This window comes from Balaenoptera musculus, chromosome 5 (genome assembly GCF_009873245.2).
Source record: "Balaenoptera musculus isolate JJ_BM4_2016_0621 chromosome 5, mBalMus1.pri.v3, whole genome shotgun sequence".
NCBI lineage: Eukaryota > Metazoa > Chordata > Mammalia > Artiodactyla > Balaenopteridae > Balaenoptera > Balaenoptera musculus.
Window position 1 is genome coordinate 19,696,614 of NC_045789.1, and position 18,242 is coordinate 19,714,855.

At 46.6% G+C, this 18,242-nt stretch overlaps 1 protein-coding gene across 1 annotated transcript; it reads right to left on the minus strand.

The window, feature by feature from the left end:
- Positions 1–843: 843 nt before the first annotated feature.
- On the minus strand, positions 844–17,982 carry C5H4orf54 (chromosome 5 C4orf54 homolog). Its single transcript, XM_036852982.1, is given in 4 exon segments — positions 844–1,329; positions 4,425–4,552; positions 12,069–17,445; positions 17,447–17,982. Coding segments are annotated over 2 exon segments (5,373 nt in total). The 5' UTR covers positions 17,480–17,982; the 3' UTR covers positions 844–1,329; positions 4,425–4,552; positions 12,069–12,105.
- Positions 17,983–18,242: the final 260 nt, after the last annotated feature.

The window sequence follows — 18,242 nt, forward strand, 5'->3', positions numbered from 1 at the left end:
CTCACTGCATTCCATAATTGAATCACATCAGACCTCAAGCAGGAACTCTTCCACCAAGATTTCTATCTTGAGAGCAGTTTAAATGTCCGTGTTCTTTCCATTTCCCACTGGCTTTTTTCATAGTCAGGGGTATAATTCAGCGTTAGCCAATGTCTTTCTCCATTTACCACACAATTTACTCTCCTCTGTTTGGGACCTAACTTCCTCAGTCTTCACATTCTTTTCAACCATCACTGTCTTTACTGTACAATAAGATGACTTCAATGTAAATATAGAAACCTACATCTTCAAAGGGGGAGAAAAAGAAAAAACCACCTGCTAGAAAAAGATACAGGGATGACAAGTAATTTCAGGGAGCCCTGGATAGCACTTTTTGCCATTAATACCAGCTTATAAAAAGCAAGTAGGAAACTTTAAAAAAGAAATCAAATTCGATGTGTTTTGTGTGTGTGTGTGTGTTTTATTCTGCACCATTATGAATCAAATAGGAAAATAACTAATAATATGCTCTAGCTGCAACATAAAACAAGAATGTTAACAGCTTACAAATGCTACTGTGAACATTTAGTTCTCTTCTGAGACACGGGGCATACAAATGAGTCCAATTTTCAGAATCCTCCCCTGGGCCTTGTAATGACATGTGACACAGATGGACACATTTGGTTTTTTTTTTTTTCCCCAAGGACCAGAGTCTGCAATTCCGATTAGATTCAAGCTCAAGGTACGATTTAGCAAATGCTACATGCTTTATTAATGATTTTATGCACCTGTGAGGTCTCCTTAGTACCCAGAAGTTAGTTAAGAATATAGAAACAGTCTCTTGAAAATATGTATCATATCTATATGTATACTTCCTTAGGAATTATGTAAAAGCCTAACATAATTTGTGAAGTTGATTTTTATAAGTAGTTTTGTAAAACAAACCTACACATAATTTTTCCCCTCAACAGTACTGATAAAATACAGGGCACCTTTTTCTTTCAAGTATTTGGGTAAAACAGCATACCCTGAGAATTTGGGGTGCAAACCTACACCTTGTAAACTGTAGAATGAAACTCCTCAAGCACCACATTGGAAAATGTATATACCGTGATAGTTTTTAAACAGAGACTATTACTGAATGTGTTTTCTCATGCACATATAATATATACTTATCATGAGATTATAGTCAATCTACTTAAGAATCAACACTGTCCTGCACTCCAAAGTATTATTTCAGGTAGCATGAGCATTCAATTTGTAGCAAACACTGATTTCCATTTCTATGAAATATGAAAAGAATTAAAATGCATTAAATCTCTTTAAGAGGCTAGAATGATGAAGTCAAATCTGAAATTAAGAAAAAGAAATTTATATCGTTAGATATTTCCTAGTGATATAAGGATGGGTTTGAAATGTGTGTTAACATTTAAGATTTATCATAAAGATGTCAGAGTGTAATTTGTTTTAGCTTATTTACTCAATGATATCCAGAGAGCCATACACATACAGACATACGGAGACACAGGCAGACATACAGAGAGCCTATATGTTAAGTCACTAACTGCATATTTGGGCTTCATTTCATCCTGAGGGCAATTTCAGTGAGTGCTTTTTAAGAAAATACATTCTGGTGAATTAAATTTTCGTACGGGTTACAAATTTGTTCAGTTTTCCAAAAACAATTCAAATGGAGCATATTTCAACCTTACCATTTAACCAACAGGGAAAAACAGGAAATGGGTCAAGATTTCTACACACAATGCCCTGTGATTCATCTGGAAAACTGAGTCACACATGTAACCCTGAGAAAAAATGGCAAAAGCCAGACTCTGCAATGCTAATTAGATTCAAGCTCCAGGCACTATATAGGAAACGCTACATGCTTTAGTAATGGTCTTGTGTACATGAGCCATAAAAGAGTAGTTCAGTAGCTAAAAGGACACTGGTAGGGTAATGGTTTTATGGGTCAGAAGGCTTCATAGACTCTTGGTTTTTTCTACTTAACTTTGGTTGAAAAAGGAAGGGTACAACTGTTTTATTCAAATATCAATTCAACCTCAAGAAATAATAAAACAACGAAAATGAGGATTTAGATTTACCTCATGTTTTTAAAAATGTTCCTCCCTATCACCAGAGGTAGTAAATGGCCCGGCAGGTTTGATTTGGTTTTTTATGGCTTGATGAAATGGAAAACCATAAAATTAACAGTAGATGATATGGCGTTCATAGAATACTATTTTAAAGTCACATTTTAACCACTTGGCCATTTGCTACATCCACAGCAGCTTCTCAGAGGACACGGCCTCTCTGATAGAACCGACAAATGAAAAGTTCTCCTTTCTTTCCAAGTTTCTGTCCTAGTTTACCTCAATGTGAGAATTTAAGGCTCAGATCTGCTGGTGATAAATAATGATAAATAGTGATAAATAGCTCACGGGCCTCCCAGACCCTTGGTAGGTAAGAACTCTACCACATGTTCTAGGAAAGGAGATTTCTCTTTTTTTGAAGACCTGGCAAGCCATTGACTACTTGACACGAGCACTGGGTTTGCCTAAAAGTCACATGTCATTTTAAAACAGTCTTTTCAATTCTGGTTCTACCTACCAAATCCTATCTGAGTTTCACAAGATGTGTTCAAATACTTGAGATTTCATGGTGCTGCTTTAAGTATTATAAGTTTAAGATCTTTGACTGAGTCTACTTTCTTGTTTCAATATTAAGTGACCTCTTACCCAGCACATCTCTACTGAAAATGAGGAAGGGCTGATGCTGTAAGAGAAGTTTCCCAGTGGTGAAAAATTAAGCAAGTTCTGGGGTGAATCTGTTGACGTACTTGGGTAAGAAGACCTCTATGACAAAGGAATAACGCTTTCCCCAATATGGCACAAGGGCATCTTTTCCAAACACAGAGATTGTTTCATATTTCATGTTCCATGTCTCAGAGAGGCTATCGCTTCATGTCATAGCTCATCAGCCCAATGATTGATTGAACTGTGACCAGAGCTGACTATTCCTGCCTCAAACCCTTCCTTTTACCCAACAGAACTTCTTTTCAGAGTAAGATCCCTTTAAGGAAGTTCCTGAATGTGAAATTGAGTTTTTTTTTTTTTTTAAAGAGTCCAACTAAGATGGAAAGCATAAATACAAAGTAATGAGATTACATAAATCATACAAAAATCAGTCTCTTAGTTTTTCTACTCACACCTTCAGTTATGAGTAGTATAAAATTCTGTGGTTTCAAGAAGCTGTTTTAAGCAGAAACCAATATTGATGATCATTAAAATCAAAATAGGCTTTAAAAGGCTTTAAAAAATTACCAGAATGCTTTATCTTTGAACAAATAAGTAAATAAGAGGAGATTCCTTTTAAAAAAAAAAAGCCTGGGAGAACCTTCAAGTTATTGTTTTAAAAAGTAAAGAAATATTCCAATGTAACATTTGTTGAATATATATTGACTCATTATTATGACGAGCTAAATATTTATCTGTTCAATCAACTCTTCAAAACTCACCATGAACACTCACTAAAATAACCTTCAGAATTGGGCTACAACTGAGGCAGTATTGAATGTCAATGAAAGATTCTGTGATTTGGATTCTCGACATCTCTTAAAACCATAAGAAGCAAGTGATATAAACCGAGGTCACTGCTATGGGTATGGCTAGGGCTGGAGATAATCAGAGCCACCAAATCAGAGTTTACTTTCTACTCCACTGCCCCAAACAGGTCACTCTTCAGACTCCAAATAATCCGTGAGAGACAGGAGTGTACAACTAAGGAGGGATCATTGAAGAAGAAAAATAATCCTATACACTCATAGCAGAGGTTGGATTCTGAGGGAAGTAGATATTTTATACCTTTCTGAAACTAAGAACTTAACTTTAAATGCAACCACTGGCTCTCTAGTCTTCCAAGCCATTCTATTTTAAGGCAACAAATAGTGTCATGGCATTGTATCAATGGAAAAGTTAAAACAAGGCACAAAAGTTAAAACCACTTTTTCACAATCACATTTGAAATCATGCTAAACCCAATAAAAGAACATGTAAAACATAACCAAGAGAATGACTAGGCATGATCCAAAATGCAGACCCATCACATTTAAATCCAAACAAGTGCTACAACTCTGCCAGCCAGCCCTGATATATTCCGAGAATCTGCAGGGAGATTTGTGATCCAAATTACTGATTTGCTCATTTGGTTTACAACAGAACCAATCCTACTCTGTTGTATGTTTTGACTGAACTATGAGAACATGTAAGAGATTGTTTGCCTAGTCACAAATGCAGGAGGGAAAGATGAAGGGAAAGCTTATATTCTGTATTAAAGTATAAAAAGAAATAGTTTTACGCAGGAAAAATGCAACCATTCAATCAGCTTCGTAAAACTAAAATAACACAAGCTGTCTTAACAGGGTTATTCAGAAAAATATAGAAACTTACACACTTGGTTTATAAGAAGCAAAAACTAAGAATAACATATGTAGAGGAAGGTTTCCAGATGAATTCTTAGTGCTGTTACAATGCAGCCTTCAGATTCAAGAAGATTCGTCCGTCTTTCTGTCTTGCTCCTATAAAGAAACATGATCAAGGAAAAGATTGTTAGTAAATCTCGCTCTTAAAGAGGGAAGAAAAATGACAAAATACATTTTATTTAACTATTTGGCTAATTTCAGTGTGAATAATGATGAAATTCACATTTTAAAATGTGTTTCGTGAGTGTGTTTCTGAACCTACTAGACATCCTACTGACTTTAAGAAATTGCCCCAAATGGCACCCTCTCTTTGAAACTTGAATTAAATACAGTCAACCATTCAAAAATGATTTTAGAGTTAAATATTTAGTTTTACTGAAACCATCCATAACAGAGATAAAATAGTATAACAGATATGTTCCTAAAATATACAAAAATGATATTTAAACTAAATTGAAACATTTGAAATTCACCATGAGTTGTTAATCTAGTTAAATGAATAAACTCTATACTCTACAGTGAATGGTCACTACCTAAATTACGTGGAACTTCATATTGCGCATTTTGTTTAAAATGAGATATACTGGTTAGAGCCTATAACTTAGTTAAATCCATTCTAAGACAAGCATTGACATGTTCAAAACCTTACTGAAAATTAGCCCTTTCTTTCTGTTAATCTCTTTCTCTATATATATCTATTAGAACTTTGCCTAAAGAACATTTTTAAATTAACCTTTGGGAGTTGATATTTGAACGTAATATTATGAAGACAGAAATAGAGTGGCCTACAGGCAGTATTTGTTAGGGATTAGAAGACTCTATCATGTGAAAAGTAACTTCTAAGAAGTATCAAATAACAGCTATCTAATCAATTACATGCAGAGTAGTGTGGCAAAGGATATTTTAATCCTGTCATCTAGAAACTGACCTGTGTTAAGTATATACTTAAGGAAAAAGAAGTCTATAAGAATAATTATGGGTTTAGAGAATAGCTCATGTGTATATATTTCAGGTTCGTTGATTTTACTCTTTCGTGTTTTATATCGAGAAATGACTTTCAAGAGGAAAGGGACAGTTGTGGGTTTGGAAACTTCTCATTTGCTAAAAAAGTTTAAAAGTTTTTTTTACCTTAGGACACATGGAGTAGCAACGGGAACAAAAATATATAATTACAAGGGGGAGGAGAAGAAAATAGAAGACTAAAAAGAAAAATTTTAATGTGGATGCAAGGATCTAATGAAAACTCAAGCTGAATCCCATTGTGAAGCAAGGTTTGCAAGGGCTCTCTGAGCAGAAAGGGGACAGAGAGAGAGAGAGAGAGAAACAGTGAGAGAGAGAGAGAGGGAGAGAGAGAAAACACTACAGGATGGGGAGAGCAGTCTGAGGAAGGGAGGAGAAATCTGTTTCTACCAGCTGCTGGGATCATTTTTGGGGATCCATAGTCCAGATACGGCCTTTTCATTCTTTTGCAGGATACTGCTTCCACTTATATTAACTTTAGAGGGATTTTGTTTGAAACTCTGAAAGTAATAAAATGCTCCAATTCCTATTAAGGATGAAATAATAAAAATTGCCGGTTCAACCTAGCAGAGGGTCACGAAGAAGTCAGTAAAGGGAGAGGAGTGACTGCACGGTGTCACCGGGCAGTTTGGCCTGGATGACTTCCCATGATTTTAGGACCGGAACACATGACAGAGTTCAGCAGGGATGTTGGGTCAGATTTTCCCTTGCTCCACAGAGGTCTGTGCCCAGACTGAGAGGAAAATCACCACATGCAGCTGGCCAACTATGCCCAGAGTTGTGTAACATGCTGGAAAGCCGTGGGGCATACTAGAGGACCCCGACCACAGCCAACTGGCCTGACCCAGGGGATCAGGCAGCCCAAAGGGGACTGCAGAGCTGGGGGCATGACCTCTGGTTTGGGGAAATATCAAGCAATCCTGGGTACGGGTCCCTGGTGCTGTCCTGAGAGTCTACAGGAATAAGGGCTGACTTTCTGCCTTGGTGGAGGCCCCTGAGAGATGAGGGGCTTCTGAGGCATTGATGAGCTTCTAGTCTCCAAGGGAGATAGAACTCTTACTACATGCCGTGGACCGTGTGCCACGTCCTTTGCAGTGATTTTACGATTCAATCTTCACGACGCTCCCGAGAGGTATCCCCATTTTACAGGTGAGGAAACTGAGGTCCAGAGAGGGCAAGTCACTTATCCAGAGGAGGAAGATTTTGGGCCAGGGCTGCCTGACTTCATGGTGCAGATACCTGGGTTTTAGGCAAAGCCACACAGTTTCTCTTAGACTGAAAGGCATGAGCCCATCAGTATCCAGTGGGATCCCACGCTCAGGTGACAGACCACACTCGCCCCTCCCCACATACACGCAAAATTATCCCCTCCTCCACACACACACTGGGAGCCACAGCCCCTAGAAGTTCCGGAACTGTTTCTCTTTGGGACATAGGAGAGCTAAATTTTAATCAAAAGAAAAACACATATGGAGGCTTAGTATACGCTAGACATCGCCAGATTCAGGGTCAATTTCGTACCTTATTCCCTCCCTTTTTTTCCCAAATAAGGGAAGAAGGACAATTCACAACAAGGAACTGAGACGGGGAGGGCAGAGAGGGAGAAAGTGGGCAAACTAGGGGTCATCAATAAGAACGTGGGCCCCCAAGCTTGAAGGGCCTGGATTTCAGCTGATCTCTTAATCTGGGACAAGTTATTTTTTCATTTGTCAAATAGGGATAAGAATAGTACCCACTCGTTTAAAGAATCAAGTAGTACCATGTTAAATCTTAGTATATACTAAATGATTAATACACGTTACTTTTCATTTTTTATTAATTTTGTAGAGAGTTGAGAAGAAAATATGAGGCAATAAAATTGTAGAGAAAGGCACAAAATAATAAGAATGGGGAAAGCTACCATCCAAGAAAAGAGAAAGGGAGAAAAGAAATGGCAAAAAAAAAAAGACATGAGGAAGATAATAAAATAAAACAGCAGCTATATATAATAATCAGGAGAGGAAGCCACCATTGAGTTAGGGGAAAAAATAGATATAAATGAATTGATTCAAGAATGTAATCATGGGATGAGCTGGAAATGAAATGTCAAGCTTGCAGCCTGCAGCCTCGTCACCCGGTCTCGTGCACAAGGCTGCAGAGAATGCAGGTGAAGGAGCCGCAGCTTCAAGCCTGCCCTTGAAGCTGACCAGTCTGTGATGACAACAGACTCCAAACAGAAAAGGGAGGAGAAGGGAAAAAGCAAGGTGGGGCTTTAAACTAAATCAACTTCAAGTGAATGGGAAAGCAGAAACCACAATAAGGAATTAAAAAAAAAAAAATAGCAAAGTACAGAAAGTAAATTCTCAAATAAAAGGGAAGGGAAGAAAAGAGGGGAAGTAAACTGTGGGCCCGACCCCAAGATGGAGGACCAGAAAGAAGAGTGGCCCTGGGGAGAAAAAGACAAGGGGACTGGGAAGCAGTCAGAAAGAAGCAAATGGAAAATAGACTCTGGTCTGGGATGATTTAGGTTTTGAGTCCCAACTCTGCCCCAGAGGGACACTGTGACTTAAGAAGGGTCACTTAACCTCTCTGAGACTCAATTTCCTCCTACAATTTTAACATAAGGGGACGGCGTTCAAGGATCTAAGTACCCTGTGGGCCCCTTTAGAAAACTCTCCGAAAATAGCTCCCTCTGAAGCCCCCTTTTTCTTTCCACTTCAGTTGCTGATCTTTGGGGCTCTGCTCAGGGGGTAGAAATAACTCTGAGGAGGTGGCGAGAAAAGAAAGACCAACAATGTAGGAACAACATAAAGCACACTCAGAAAAGAAGAAACAAATGGGTAAAGTTTTACAGAAAAAAGAAGAGACATTCAAAGGACACAAAATAATTGTAATACTCACTGGGTAGCAGGCATGGTGCCAATTTAAGTTTTCTGTTGTTATTATTACACATTTATCTTTATGCCCTTGTAAACGGTATTTAGTATCAAGTCTCAAATTTTAAAACAAAAACATGGTATCTAAGTGGCTGGGCAGGAGAAAGCATGAAAGTGAATATGTTAGGGAAGGAAAAACATAGCTACATGCCTCGAATGACAGAAAACTAAAACAAAAATAATCTCATCAGAAAAGGCATCAAAGGTCCCGTGGAGAAGGAACTTTCAAAACTAAAATGAACAAACAACAAAGGCCTAAAACAGAAAAGGCCTAACAAAAAAGGAGAGAGTTGTGAAGTTTTGAACCGTTGTGCTCAGCACACTGGTGCGTTACCAGTGGGTTCCAGTTGTGACTCACCGGCCACTGGGCCACCGGCTGGGAACGGCCTGGTCCATTTATCACAATGTGTGATGTCATTACTAAATTCAAATAAAATACGTAATATTACTACTTATCTTCTGAGATGGGTTGTGACCTGGCAAAGTTTGAGGAGCACTGCAATTTTCACCACAGGAAGAAGAGAAGCAGGAAAGACCCTACCTATGAAAGCAAAACTAGAGGAAAATTCATAACAGAATAATCCGATAGTAGCAGCAGCTAGCTATGCTCAAATCTATACAGGGGAGAAAGCAAGGCTCCCTGTTACAATGTGCAGCTAAAAATAGATGATGAAATACTTATTATTTGAGCTGGAAGGAATCTTAAAGGTTAAGACAGGACTTGAACACTGGTTTTGCAGTTCTGCATGTACGGTCCGTGTCCTCCAGCTGGAGTGCAGGCTCCTGGACTGTGGGACGGTACCAGGTCACGTGTGGGTTTATAGCCTCACTGCAGAGTACACCGTGCCTGGCGGAGTGTAAACATGTAATTCACATTTGTTGAATGAATGATGGAATTAGTGCTTTTCGTTCAAACATTCATTTCACAAATGTCTGGAGAGGCAGAGCAGATCCAAGGTGTCCTGGCTGCCAGTTCGGGGCTCATTGCACTTCTCTGCCATCCTTCTTGTGTTTCATGCCTCTTACCAACAAAGAAACAGCGCATGGCGTGGTCGGGGAGCTGGGAGCCAGGCTCATCCTGGCTCTCTCACTCTCTGGGGACCTCAGCAAAACCGTTTCTTTCTAAGCCCCAGTTTTCTTCTCTGTGAAATGCTGTGCTTGGATCAAACCATTTATGTGACTTCTAGCTGAAAGGGGCACATAAAACCCTACCCTACCGCAAGGAAAAAGTCTGGAATAAGTCTGGTTTTCAAAGGAAATCTTAAACTGAAACCAGCTTCCAAGCCTTCTCCCACTGACCATCCGTATGAACATCAACTGATGGATGGGGGTGTACAATGTAATTTTTGGTATATCTGAACCATGTTTAAATTTTTTTCACACAAGGAAAAGAACTATACACTTCTCTTTTATGTATCTGACTTTTCTTTGGAAAGTGGCATAGAACTTTCAGGATGGTGAGTTTCGAAGGATTTTTATAAGGATTTCAGTTATTACCTGAATTTGGGTAATTAGATTTTTGCCTGTACACAAAAAGCTAATAATTCGCTCCTGACTAGTCTTTCGCTTTCTATCTTTAGGGCTGTGGACTAAAATAAAGGTTAAAGAAGGGAAAGCTTTCAAAGAAATCACTGTTCAAATCTCCAGTACAGAAAACTCTGATTTGTATTTGTGTCTGATGGAAACAACTCCAGGCCTAATCTCTCCAGACTCAGCAGACAGGAGAAAGGCCAAAGGCAGCTGCTACAGGGACACGATTCGAGCGTGTGCCCGGTTCCTCCCTCCTCTGGTTCCTGTCCTCCCTTCCCCTTGCTCTGCACCTGCACAGCTCACACAAAGGCCTCGCAGGATTAGCTGCTCCCAGAGAGCCCTAGGTAAACATACCACCTGTCCAGAAGATGAAAATGCTTTTATCTAGAGGCTACTCTTTTCCTTCTACAAAATGAATTCTCTAAATCTGCGCCTCTTCCACATGCATATTTCTTTATTTTCTACACTGAACAATAGATACATTATTTATCTTTAATCTTCCCCCCCCCCCCTCTGTATTTGTGGTCATTACATAGGGCCTGTTGCAAATTCTTGGAAAGGAAACCATCTGTTTCTAGACTGCAAGTAAAATGAGGCTTCAGGTGCTTTCACCTGAATTCTTACAGAAAGACCCAAGGATTTTTGAACAGTGGCCTAATGTCTTGCAGTCCAAGAAATGTAATGCATAGTAACAATCCCTTAATTTGGAAAGGTTTTATATTTTGCAATACACTGTTGTATCATCTGACATTCAGATACATTCTGAGGAGTAGAAATTATTGACACACAAGTGTCATGGGTGCTACATAGTTTGCATGTCTAAGAACACACAGCTGGTGAGAAGAGGCTGGGACTCTGATCTAATGATCCTACTTCCTAATTTAAGGCTCTTTCCTTGAAGAAAGAAACAATGTTCCTGTTTCTTTTAAGTACAGAAGAGAGAGGAATGGCTTATTTCTTTCATATAAGCATAGAAAGGGTTCCTCTCCTTTCTTGGTTCAGTATGATCTTACCAAGGAGTGAAACTCCTTAGAAGCATTTATGTCAGCCCTTCCTCGTGTGAAGGGGGCAGGAGAATGAGAGGGCAAATTTCTCCCCACAGTGCTGGCAGCTTTGTGCTGTATCTGAAGGTTGCCCCTGTCTTATGTTTTTGACCTGAAGTGTCCTGGTTCAGAAAACCCAAGCTCACCTTTCCTATCAAGTTCCACGGACTGTAGTTACAGCCAGGACTCCTGTCTGTGAATCTGAATTAACTTGGGTGTCAGGATCTACATCTACTTCATCTGATTTCCTTTTGAGGGGGCGAGGGGGAGTTGATCTTTTATGAAGGGAGAGAATGCAGATAGGAAAATGAGTGCCTTGTAGGGGTCGGCAGCAGAGCGTAGTGGATTCAGTCTGAACGAACTGGATCAAACACAGCAGCTCCATTTGAGGAGTCACTGCAGGCCCGGAATCTCCTCCTCTCCTGGAGGTCAAGCCGAGTGTGTGTGTGTGTGTGTGTGTGTGTGTGTGTGTGTGTGTAAAATACCTTAAAGACTGGACTCACCTAAGAAAAAGTATTCTGATTGTCTGAAAACAGAAAAACAAGAGCTTAAAAATACAGCCTTTTTGTATAAGAAGCTTCAAGAGGAAGATGTGGTGGAGGGAGAGAAGGCTTTCTGTGGATTTTAGAAAACCTCCTAACAAGAAAATGTCAGTCTTTGACTCTCTTTACTCTGAGGAGTAACCAGAGTAACGGTGTCCCCAGGGATTTTCGTGCCTGTCACTGGGGCTGCTAAGAATAGAGTGAAGCTCGCTCCGGAAAATCCAGACCGGGTTTTTATTTCTTCCCCCTGCCAATCTTCACCCAAGGCTAACCTGATAGATCCAGGGTTCCCTTCCCTCCCACTCATTGTGGGAAAAACACTCAGGCAATTTGAAAAGGTCAGAGGGGAAAGGCCAGCTGTGGGACTGAGGAGTGGGGAGAGAAGGAGGCTTGTCAAGAAAATTAGCTCCTTCATAATATGGATGCAGTTTTTGTTCTATTCTTCCGAAATGCCCATTTCTAGAGACAGCCTCCGCTGCTGTTAAGTCTGCCCCTTCAAACACAAAGAAATAGGATTGCTGTTAATCCCTTAAACCTGATTATCAAAGTGATGTCCACTCACCAGCAGCTGCGCCCTTCTGCTTTCTGGTGACCGCTCGTCATCTGTGTTCCACCACGAAGCTCATGGTGGTGCCGTCAAAGGAGGGGGGGGCGATGATCCGCGGCCCCAGGGGCTGCGAAGTGATGCTGATGACAGGCTTGCCATGCAGCTGGGCAAAGCCCTTGGCCCCCACGAGCTGGTATGTGGCCGCTGGGGCGGAGGCGGAGGAGGAGGTGGGAGACTGACCGGAGGCCATGAAGTAAGGGGCCTCGGTGAAAGATGCAGCTGCCTCTTTGCTGGGGGGCTCTGCTGCCACGGGGGAGAGCTCGGCGCCCCTTGGAGTGTGAGCAATTGGGGTGGGCTGCAGGGCGTTGGCGGGCAGCACCGTGGGCAGAAACCCGGGGTAGATCATGTAGGCGGGGCCGTAGGCCCCGGGACTCAGGGCCAAGGGAGGCCCGGGGAGGGACATGGGAGCCACAGGCTGCTGCTGGGAGGTCATGGGCACGTCCACATACTGCCCCGTCTCGGGGTCAAACAGTCTCCGGGTCATGGGCTGAACTGGCGTGTCCACCAGATAGTACTGGCCGGTTGTCACATCCAGGAGCATCTTGCGCTGGGTCTGCGGAGGCTGCGGCTGCTGGAAGGGGTCTGCGGGGACCGGAGCTGGGCCCACAGGCGCCGGGGCAGGCATGCCTGGAGGGGAGAAGCAGAGGACCTGGGGCTGGGCCCCCTGGAGGGCGAAGGGCAGCAGCTGCTGGTGGTAGATCGCGGTGGGGGGCTGCTCGGGGCTCTGCGGCCCTGCGGGGGCAGCTACCGTCCCCCGGGGGTCGTCGGGCTTGGTGCACCAAGCTGGCCGGCTGGTTCCGCTGACCTGAGAGCCTTTGGGGCTGCTGGGGACCTGACTGCGGGCACTCATTGGGGGCAAGCTGCAGAGAGTGGTGGCTGAGGAGCGCGGGGGCCCCTCCCTCCCTGCCCCAGGCCTGCCTGGAAGCTCCTCAGCTGCAGAGCTCCCTTTAAGGGGGATGGTCAGGTAATTCTCGCAGTCGCTGCGGCTCTTTTCCAGATGGCTGCCATTTTTCCTGTTGGTCGCCTCTTCGAGAGATGCCCGAGTGGCCGGAGAGATCTTGAGAGACCGGAGTCCCTGCGATTTGATGCCCTTTGCCGCCGAAGGACTCTCTGGAGCGGGGCCTTGTGGGAACTTGCCAGCGACACCCCCCGTTTTCTGGGTGCTGCTGGCGCTCACCGTGAACACGTTCCGGTGGCCGGGCAGTGGGGGCAGGGGCTGGGCTCTGTCCACATCCTTGTGCACCGGGGGGATATAAAGGGACCTGGGCCTCTCCCTGGCCAGGTTCTCAAAGGCAGCCGCGCGGGCGGACACACTCTCGGCGCTCGGGTTGGAGTTCCTCCGCTGCAGACGCTCTACGGGGCCCCCTCGCAGGACCACCCCTGCGCCTTTGTGCCCGGCGCCCCGCTCCTCCGCCCCACCCAGCCGTTTGGCCAACTTGTCGGGGTCCCGCTCAGCAGCCCCGGCCCCTTCTCGCTCCTCACTGGCGATGAGCGACAGGACGTGGCTGTCGGTCATCAGGGGCAAGGGGTCGCTTTTCCGCTTCCACTCGTTCCTGTTGAAGCTGTACAGCTCTTCCATGGACCTCACGGCCGCCGTCAGCTTCTCCAGAGCATTGCGGGATGTCTTGGGGCCTTTTCCTTCCTCCTTGACCTCCTCCTCCTTGACCTTCTCTGGGGTCTTCTGAGCCTTGGAGACGATCTTGAGCACGGGCAGGTACGAGCCCTGCTCAGGCTTATTGGGGGCGATGGTGGCCACGGGCAGCCTGCCAGATGCCCTGTGAACCAAGACTGTCCCTTCTGGCGAGGAGGAATTCAAGACCCTGCTGCTGCCCCCCTTGCCCACGTTCTCCCTGGGCTCTCGGTCTGTGCTGTCTTCCCTCTGGTTCACCACGGCCTGGCACGTAATCACCATGGGGGACAGGGATCCCGACCCACCAGCTGCAGGAGCCAGCTGCCTGGGTTTGGGCCCGGTCAGCCCCTGCTCTGGGGTGACGCTGCCCTTGTCACTGCTGTCCCCTGACGCTTTGATTAGTTTCCGGACGTCTCTCACCTGGTGGAGGGGGCCTTGGGCCTTGGACTTGTCCCTGACATCTCTCACCTGGAACTGGGGCACTTTTTCCAGGCTGTCCCCCCGGAAGAGTTTCTGCTGTGCCCTGCTGTTGTCCTCAGTGGTCTTGAGGAGGTTCGAGGCGCTGCCACTGGCCAGTTTGGGTGTGAGCAACTTGGCAATGTTGAAGTCCGAGCCTGGCTGTTGCACGCTCCCCAGCCGGATCTTGATTTCGGGAACCTTGGGCCTGATCACTGCCGTGGAGGTGGCCTGGGCAGCAGGGTGCTTGGTGGCCTGCTTCCCCGGCTGCTTGTCCTTGGGTGTCTGCTGGATGTTGGGGACAAAGAGGCGAGACATGATGGTGGACTTACTGGCAGAGATCTCCCCGAGATCAGCCCTCCAGTCGCCCCCTTTGGGGAGTTTCAGCTTCCCAACGGGGGCCTTTTCTTGCCGCTTCTCAGCCTCCTTCTCCTTCCACGACCGGAATGCGCTGTTCTGACTGCGGAGGAAGGTGCTCTTGACAGTCTCTGACGCACTCTTTCTAATTTCACACACCTCTACTGGGTGTCCATCAGCGAAATCACGGCCGGAGCCCGCATGGCTCTCCCGAGGGGCACTGGCTTTGAAAACTGGGGATTTAGACCCAGCTGCGGACCCCTCCCCACCTGCATCAGACACGCTGACCACCGTGTACTCAGAGCCGGCCTCCGAGTGGCGAGAACTCTGCCTCTGCAGGCCCCTCTCCCGCTGCCTCTCACCCCCGGGGGGAGGGCCCTCCGTCTCCTTGGAGGCGCTGGAGAGGTGATGGTGGGATGTGTCACTGACTTCTCCCCTCTCCATTCTGAACTCGTGTTCCCGCTGCATCTTCTTGGAGATGACATTTTTGAGCAGACTGGAAGCGAACTTGGACTTCTTCTGGGGGCCGCCAGCTCGGGAGACAAGCCTGCTGCCCTCGGAGGCCTCGGAGCCATCATCCGTGTCCACGGACTCGGGGCCCTTGCTGGGGCCTTTGGTGGCCCTGCAGGGCCCTGCGGCGGAGCTGGCTTTGCTCTCACTGCGTAAATTCAGAGGCTCGAGAAGGGTGACCACGCGGGAGCCCGACTGGACCTGCTTCTGGAAACACAGAGGCGTCTCCACGTGTTTGATCTCCCCCTCGACTTTGCTGACGACGAACTCCAAGGCCTTGGTCTGGGACTTCTTGGACTGGATGTAGAGCTGGTCTGCGGTCGTCCTGGCCCCGCTGCCCTTCCTCAGACCCGCAGCCATAGAGGCCGCGCTGCTCCGGAGGAGGCTCTGCTCCACCCTGGCTCCAACACCGCCACATTTCAAGTCCAGGAAGGCCGACCAACGCCCAAAGCCGACTTCGGAGAGCGAGGAGGACTCCCGGGAACTGAGGTTCAGGGCCTCAAAGTAGGGGTAAGCGAGGCTCCGGAAGGCCCGGGAGGTCAGGTTACGCACCTCTTTGTCGGCGTCGTCCAGCTCGCTCACGGCACTGGAGGCTCCGCTGGAGTAATCCACCAGCTCCTTCGCCCGGATGGCCCCGCACCGCGTCTGCAGGCGAGCAGGGACGGCGATGAATTTCTTTGCATGGTCCTGAGCCACGGCTGCAGCCGGGTCTTGCTTCAGTGAACTTGAATTGTGTTCAGCAGCTGTAGAGACGCGGAGGCTCATGTCGCCTTCATGCTTGGCAGCATAAATAATGTTTTGCTTTGCACACACGTTGCTAGGCTCATTTATAGCCCGGGAAGTCGGTTTGATTGATAGGAGGATCTGGCTTGCTGCACTCCCGCAGCTGCTTGCGGCGGCTGAGGCTGCCTCCAGCGGCTGCAGCAAGGGCTCACACGGGGTGGCAGTGCCAGGCCCCGTGGCTGGGGGAGTGGGGTCGCTGTCCGAGGGGCCGCTGCCCACTTCCGTGCTGCTGGTGTCGCCACCGCTGCTGCCCGCGCTGGGGCGGGCGGGGTCACTGCCGGTGGGGCTGGGTGTCCGGGTGGCGTTGGTGCTGGGAGTGGTGCTGAGGTAGCAGCTGTTGTCATCGTCCTCTTCGCTCGGCGTGGTGACGTCCTCTGGGGTCTCGTCGCTGCCACCAAAGGAAGCGTAGTCCACGAATGAGTAGATGACGTTGTTGTCCTCGAAATCCCAGCGGGAGGCCAGGCCCACGTCGAAATCCGTGTCCTGCTCTACCTCGCTCAGCTGGATCTCGTGGGTGGTGATGTAGTGAGCCTCCTGGTTTTGGGGGGGGTCCCTGCTGCCCTGAGATTTGGCAATCATGTCTCTGCACTCGGTTCCATCTCCTCCTCTTCCTCCCTCTCCTCCTCCTCCTCCTCCTCCTGCGTTTCCCCCTTCTTCTCCTCCCTGGGGCTGGCAGCTCACTGCGTTCTCACCACTGTCACTCTCAAAGTCTAACGATGAGGACGAGGTGGCCAGAGCCCCCGTGGATGTGGTGCTATCACCCATCTTGGAAAGGCCACCTTCTTCTGCTTTGTCCACCAGGGAGGAGGAGGAGGAGGGAGAGGAGAGGGTGCTGCCCTCATCAGTGCGGGAGAACTGGGATCTGGAGAGTTCCAAGCAGGCAGGAGTCTTCTGGGGGGTTGGAGCCTCGCACTCTCGGCTGCCGGGTTCGTCTTGGGCTTTCTCCTGGGGGCTCCTAGAGCCCCTCTGATCGCCCGGGCGCTGCTCCAGAGTAAGTCTCATGGTCCGGGGACTGTCCCTCTGGACTCCAGCTGAAGTGCATATCTCCACATATTTCGCTTCTCGCTGGGAGGGGGCCAGTGGCTTGAGAAGTGGCTGCAGCTGCTGCTTGAGCTCCTGGCTATCTTGAGCTCCGCTCACCCCCTCCCTGACCTCCTTCAGCCTGGCCTGCAGATTCAGCTCAGGAGGGACGCCTTCCATTCTGAGCCCTCGCCTCGGTGTCAGCGACAGGAAAACACAGTGGTGAGCACCGGGGCGGTCCTGGGCCCCTCCCTGGCCCCGGAGGGGCTGCAGAGTAGCCCAAAGCAGGGTCCCTCGTGCCTGGATTGGCCCCAAGGCTGTAGGCACCACTGCCGCTGCTGCCACCGCCTCCCAGTTCTTCAGCCCCTGTGGCGGGGCCCAGGCAAGGCTGAGGGAGGAAGGAAGGCTCCTGGATGGGGTGGCAGAGGTGGTCTGTGGCCAGGGGGCTGCTGCTCTGGCCGAGACCGTGGCCAGCTTCCCGTAGCTGAGCTCTTCTGTCCAGTTGTTTGCCTGGCACCATCGGCAGCTAGGAGTCTGAATGCCATCGGCCACGGAAGAAGCAGCATCTGTAGGTCGAACCCCGGGACTCCCAGAAATGAAAGGAAAGCATGTGCTGTTTCTTGTGCAGCCTTGTTCCTTTCCTGGATGGGGTAAGAGTGGGTCACGTCATTCCAGAAATATTTTTAGTATCTATTCCCTAGTCATACTGAAACCACACTTGAGGGTAGAGAGAAGAGGCTCTAAGATGAAGAGAGAGTGTTGGGGGTGGAGGAGGCATGTGGGTTCTAATTGAAATCGACCAAATGTCCTATGTAATCTATTACAGGGATGTCTAGCAAGTATGAAATTGTTCTTTACTGACTGCCATCTTTCACTCCCAAGTCTGATTAAATGTTTTTTTTCCCCCTTGTTCTTAAATAAAACCCAAATTCAGCATTGCATTTCAAATCAATTACGGACAGCTCCGAAAGACTTCAAAATCTCCCTTGAACATATGGTAACTTTAAGTTTGTCTCAAAATCTATGCATTTCCTTTCTCTTTCATCTCAAATCAATCAAGTTCTGGTAATAAAACTTTTCACAGGAATAAAACACTCTGTCCTTCCTTCCCCAAAGTCCTACTTTATGAAACATAATCTGTTTGTTTAAAAATAGGAAGAATCCCTTCTAGAATCTTTACTGTGGACTCGAAGTGTACAGGGGCAATTTTTAAAGACTTAGAACTTAACACTTCAAATAAACTTTTAATTATAGTCACTAAAAAGGAGCACGTGGGTTAAAACTGACACGACTTCAAATCCCTACCAGCTCAAACAAGTTCCTTAAACTTCCAAAACCATGGCAAGACAATAAATCTCCAATTAAATATAGCC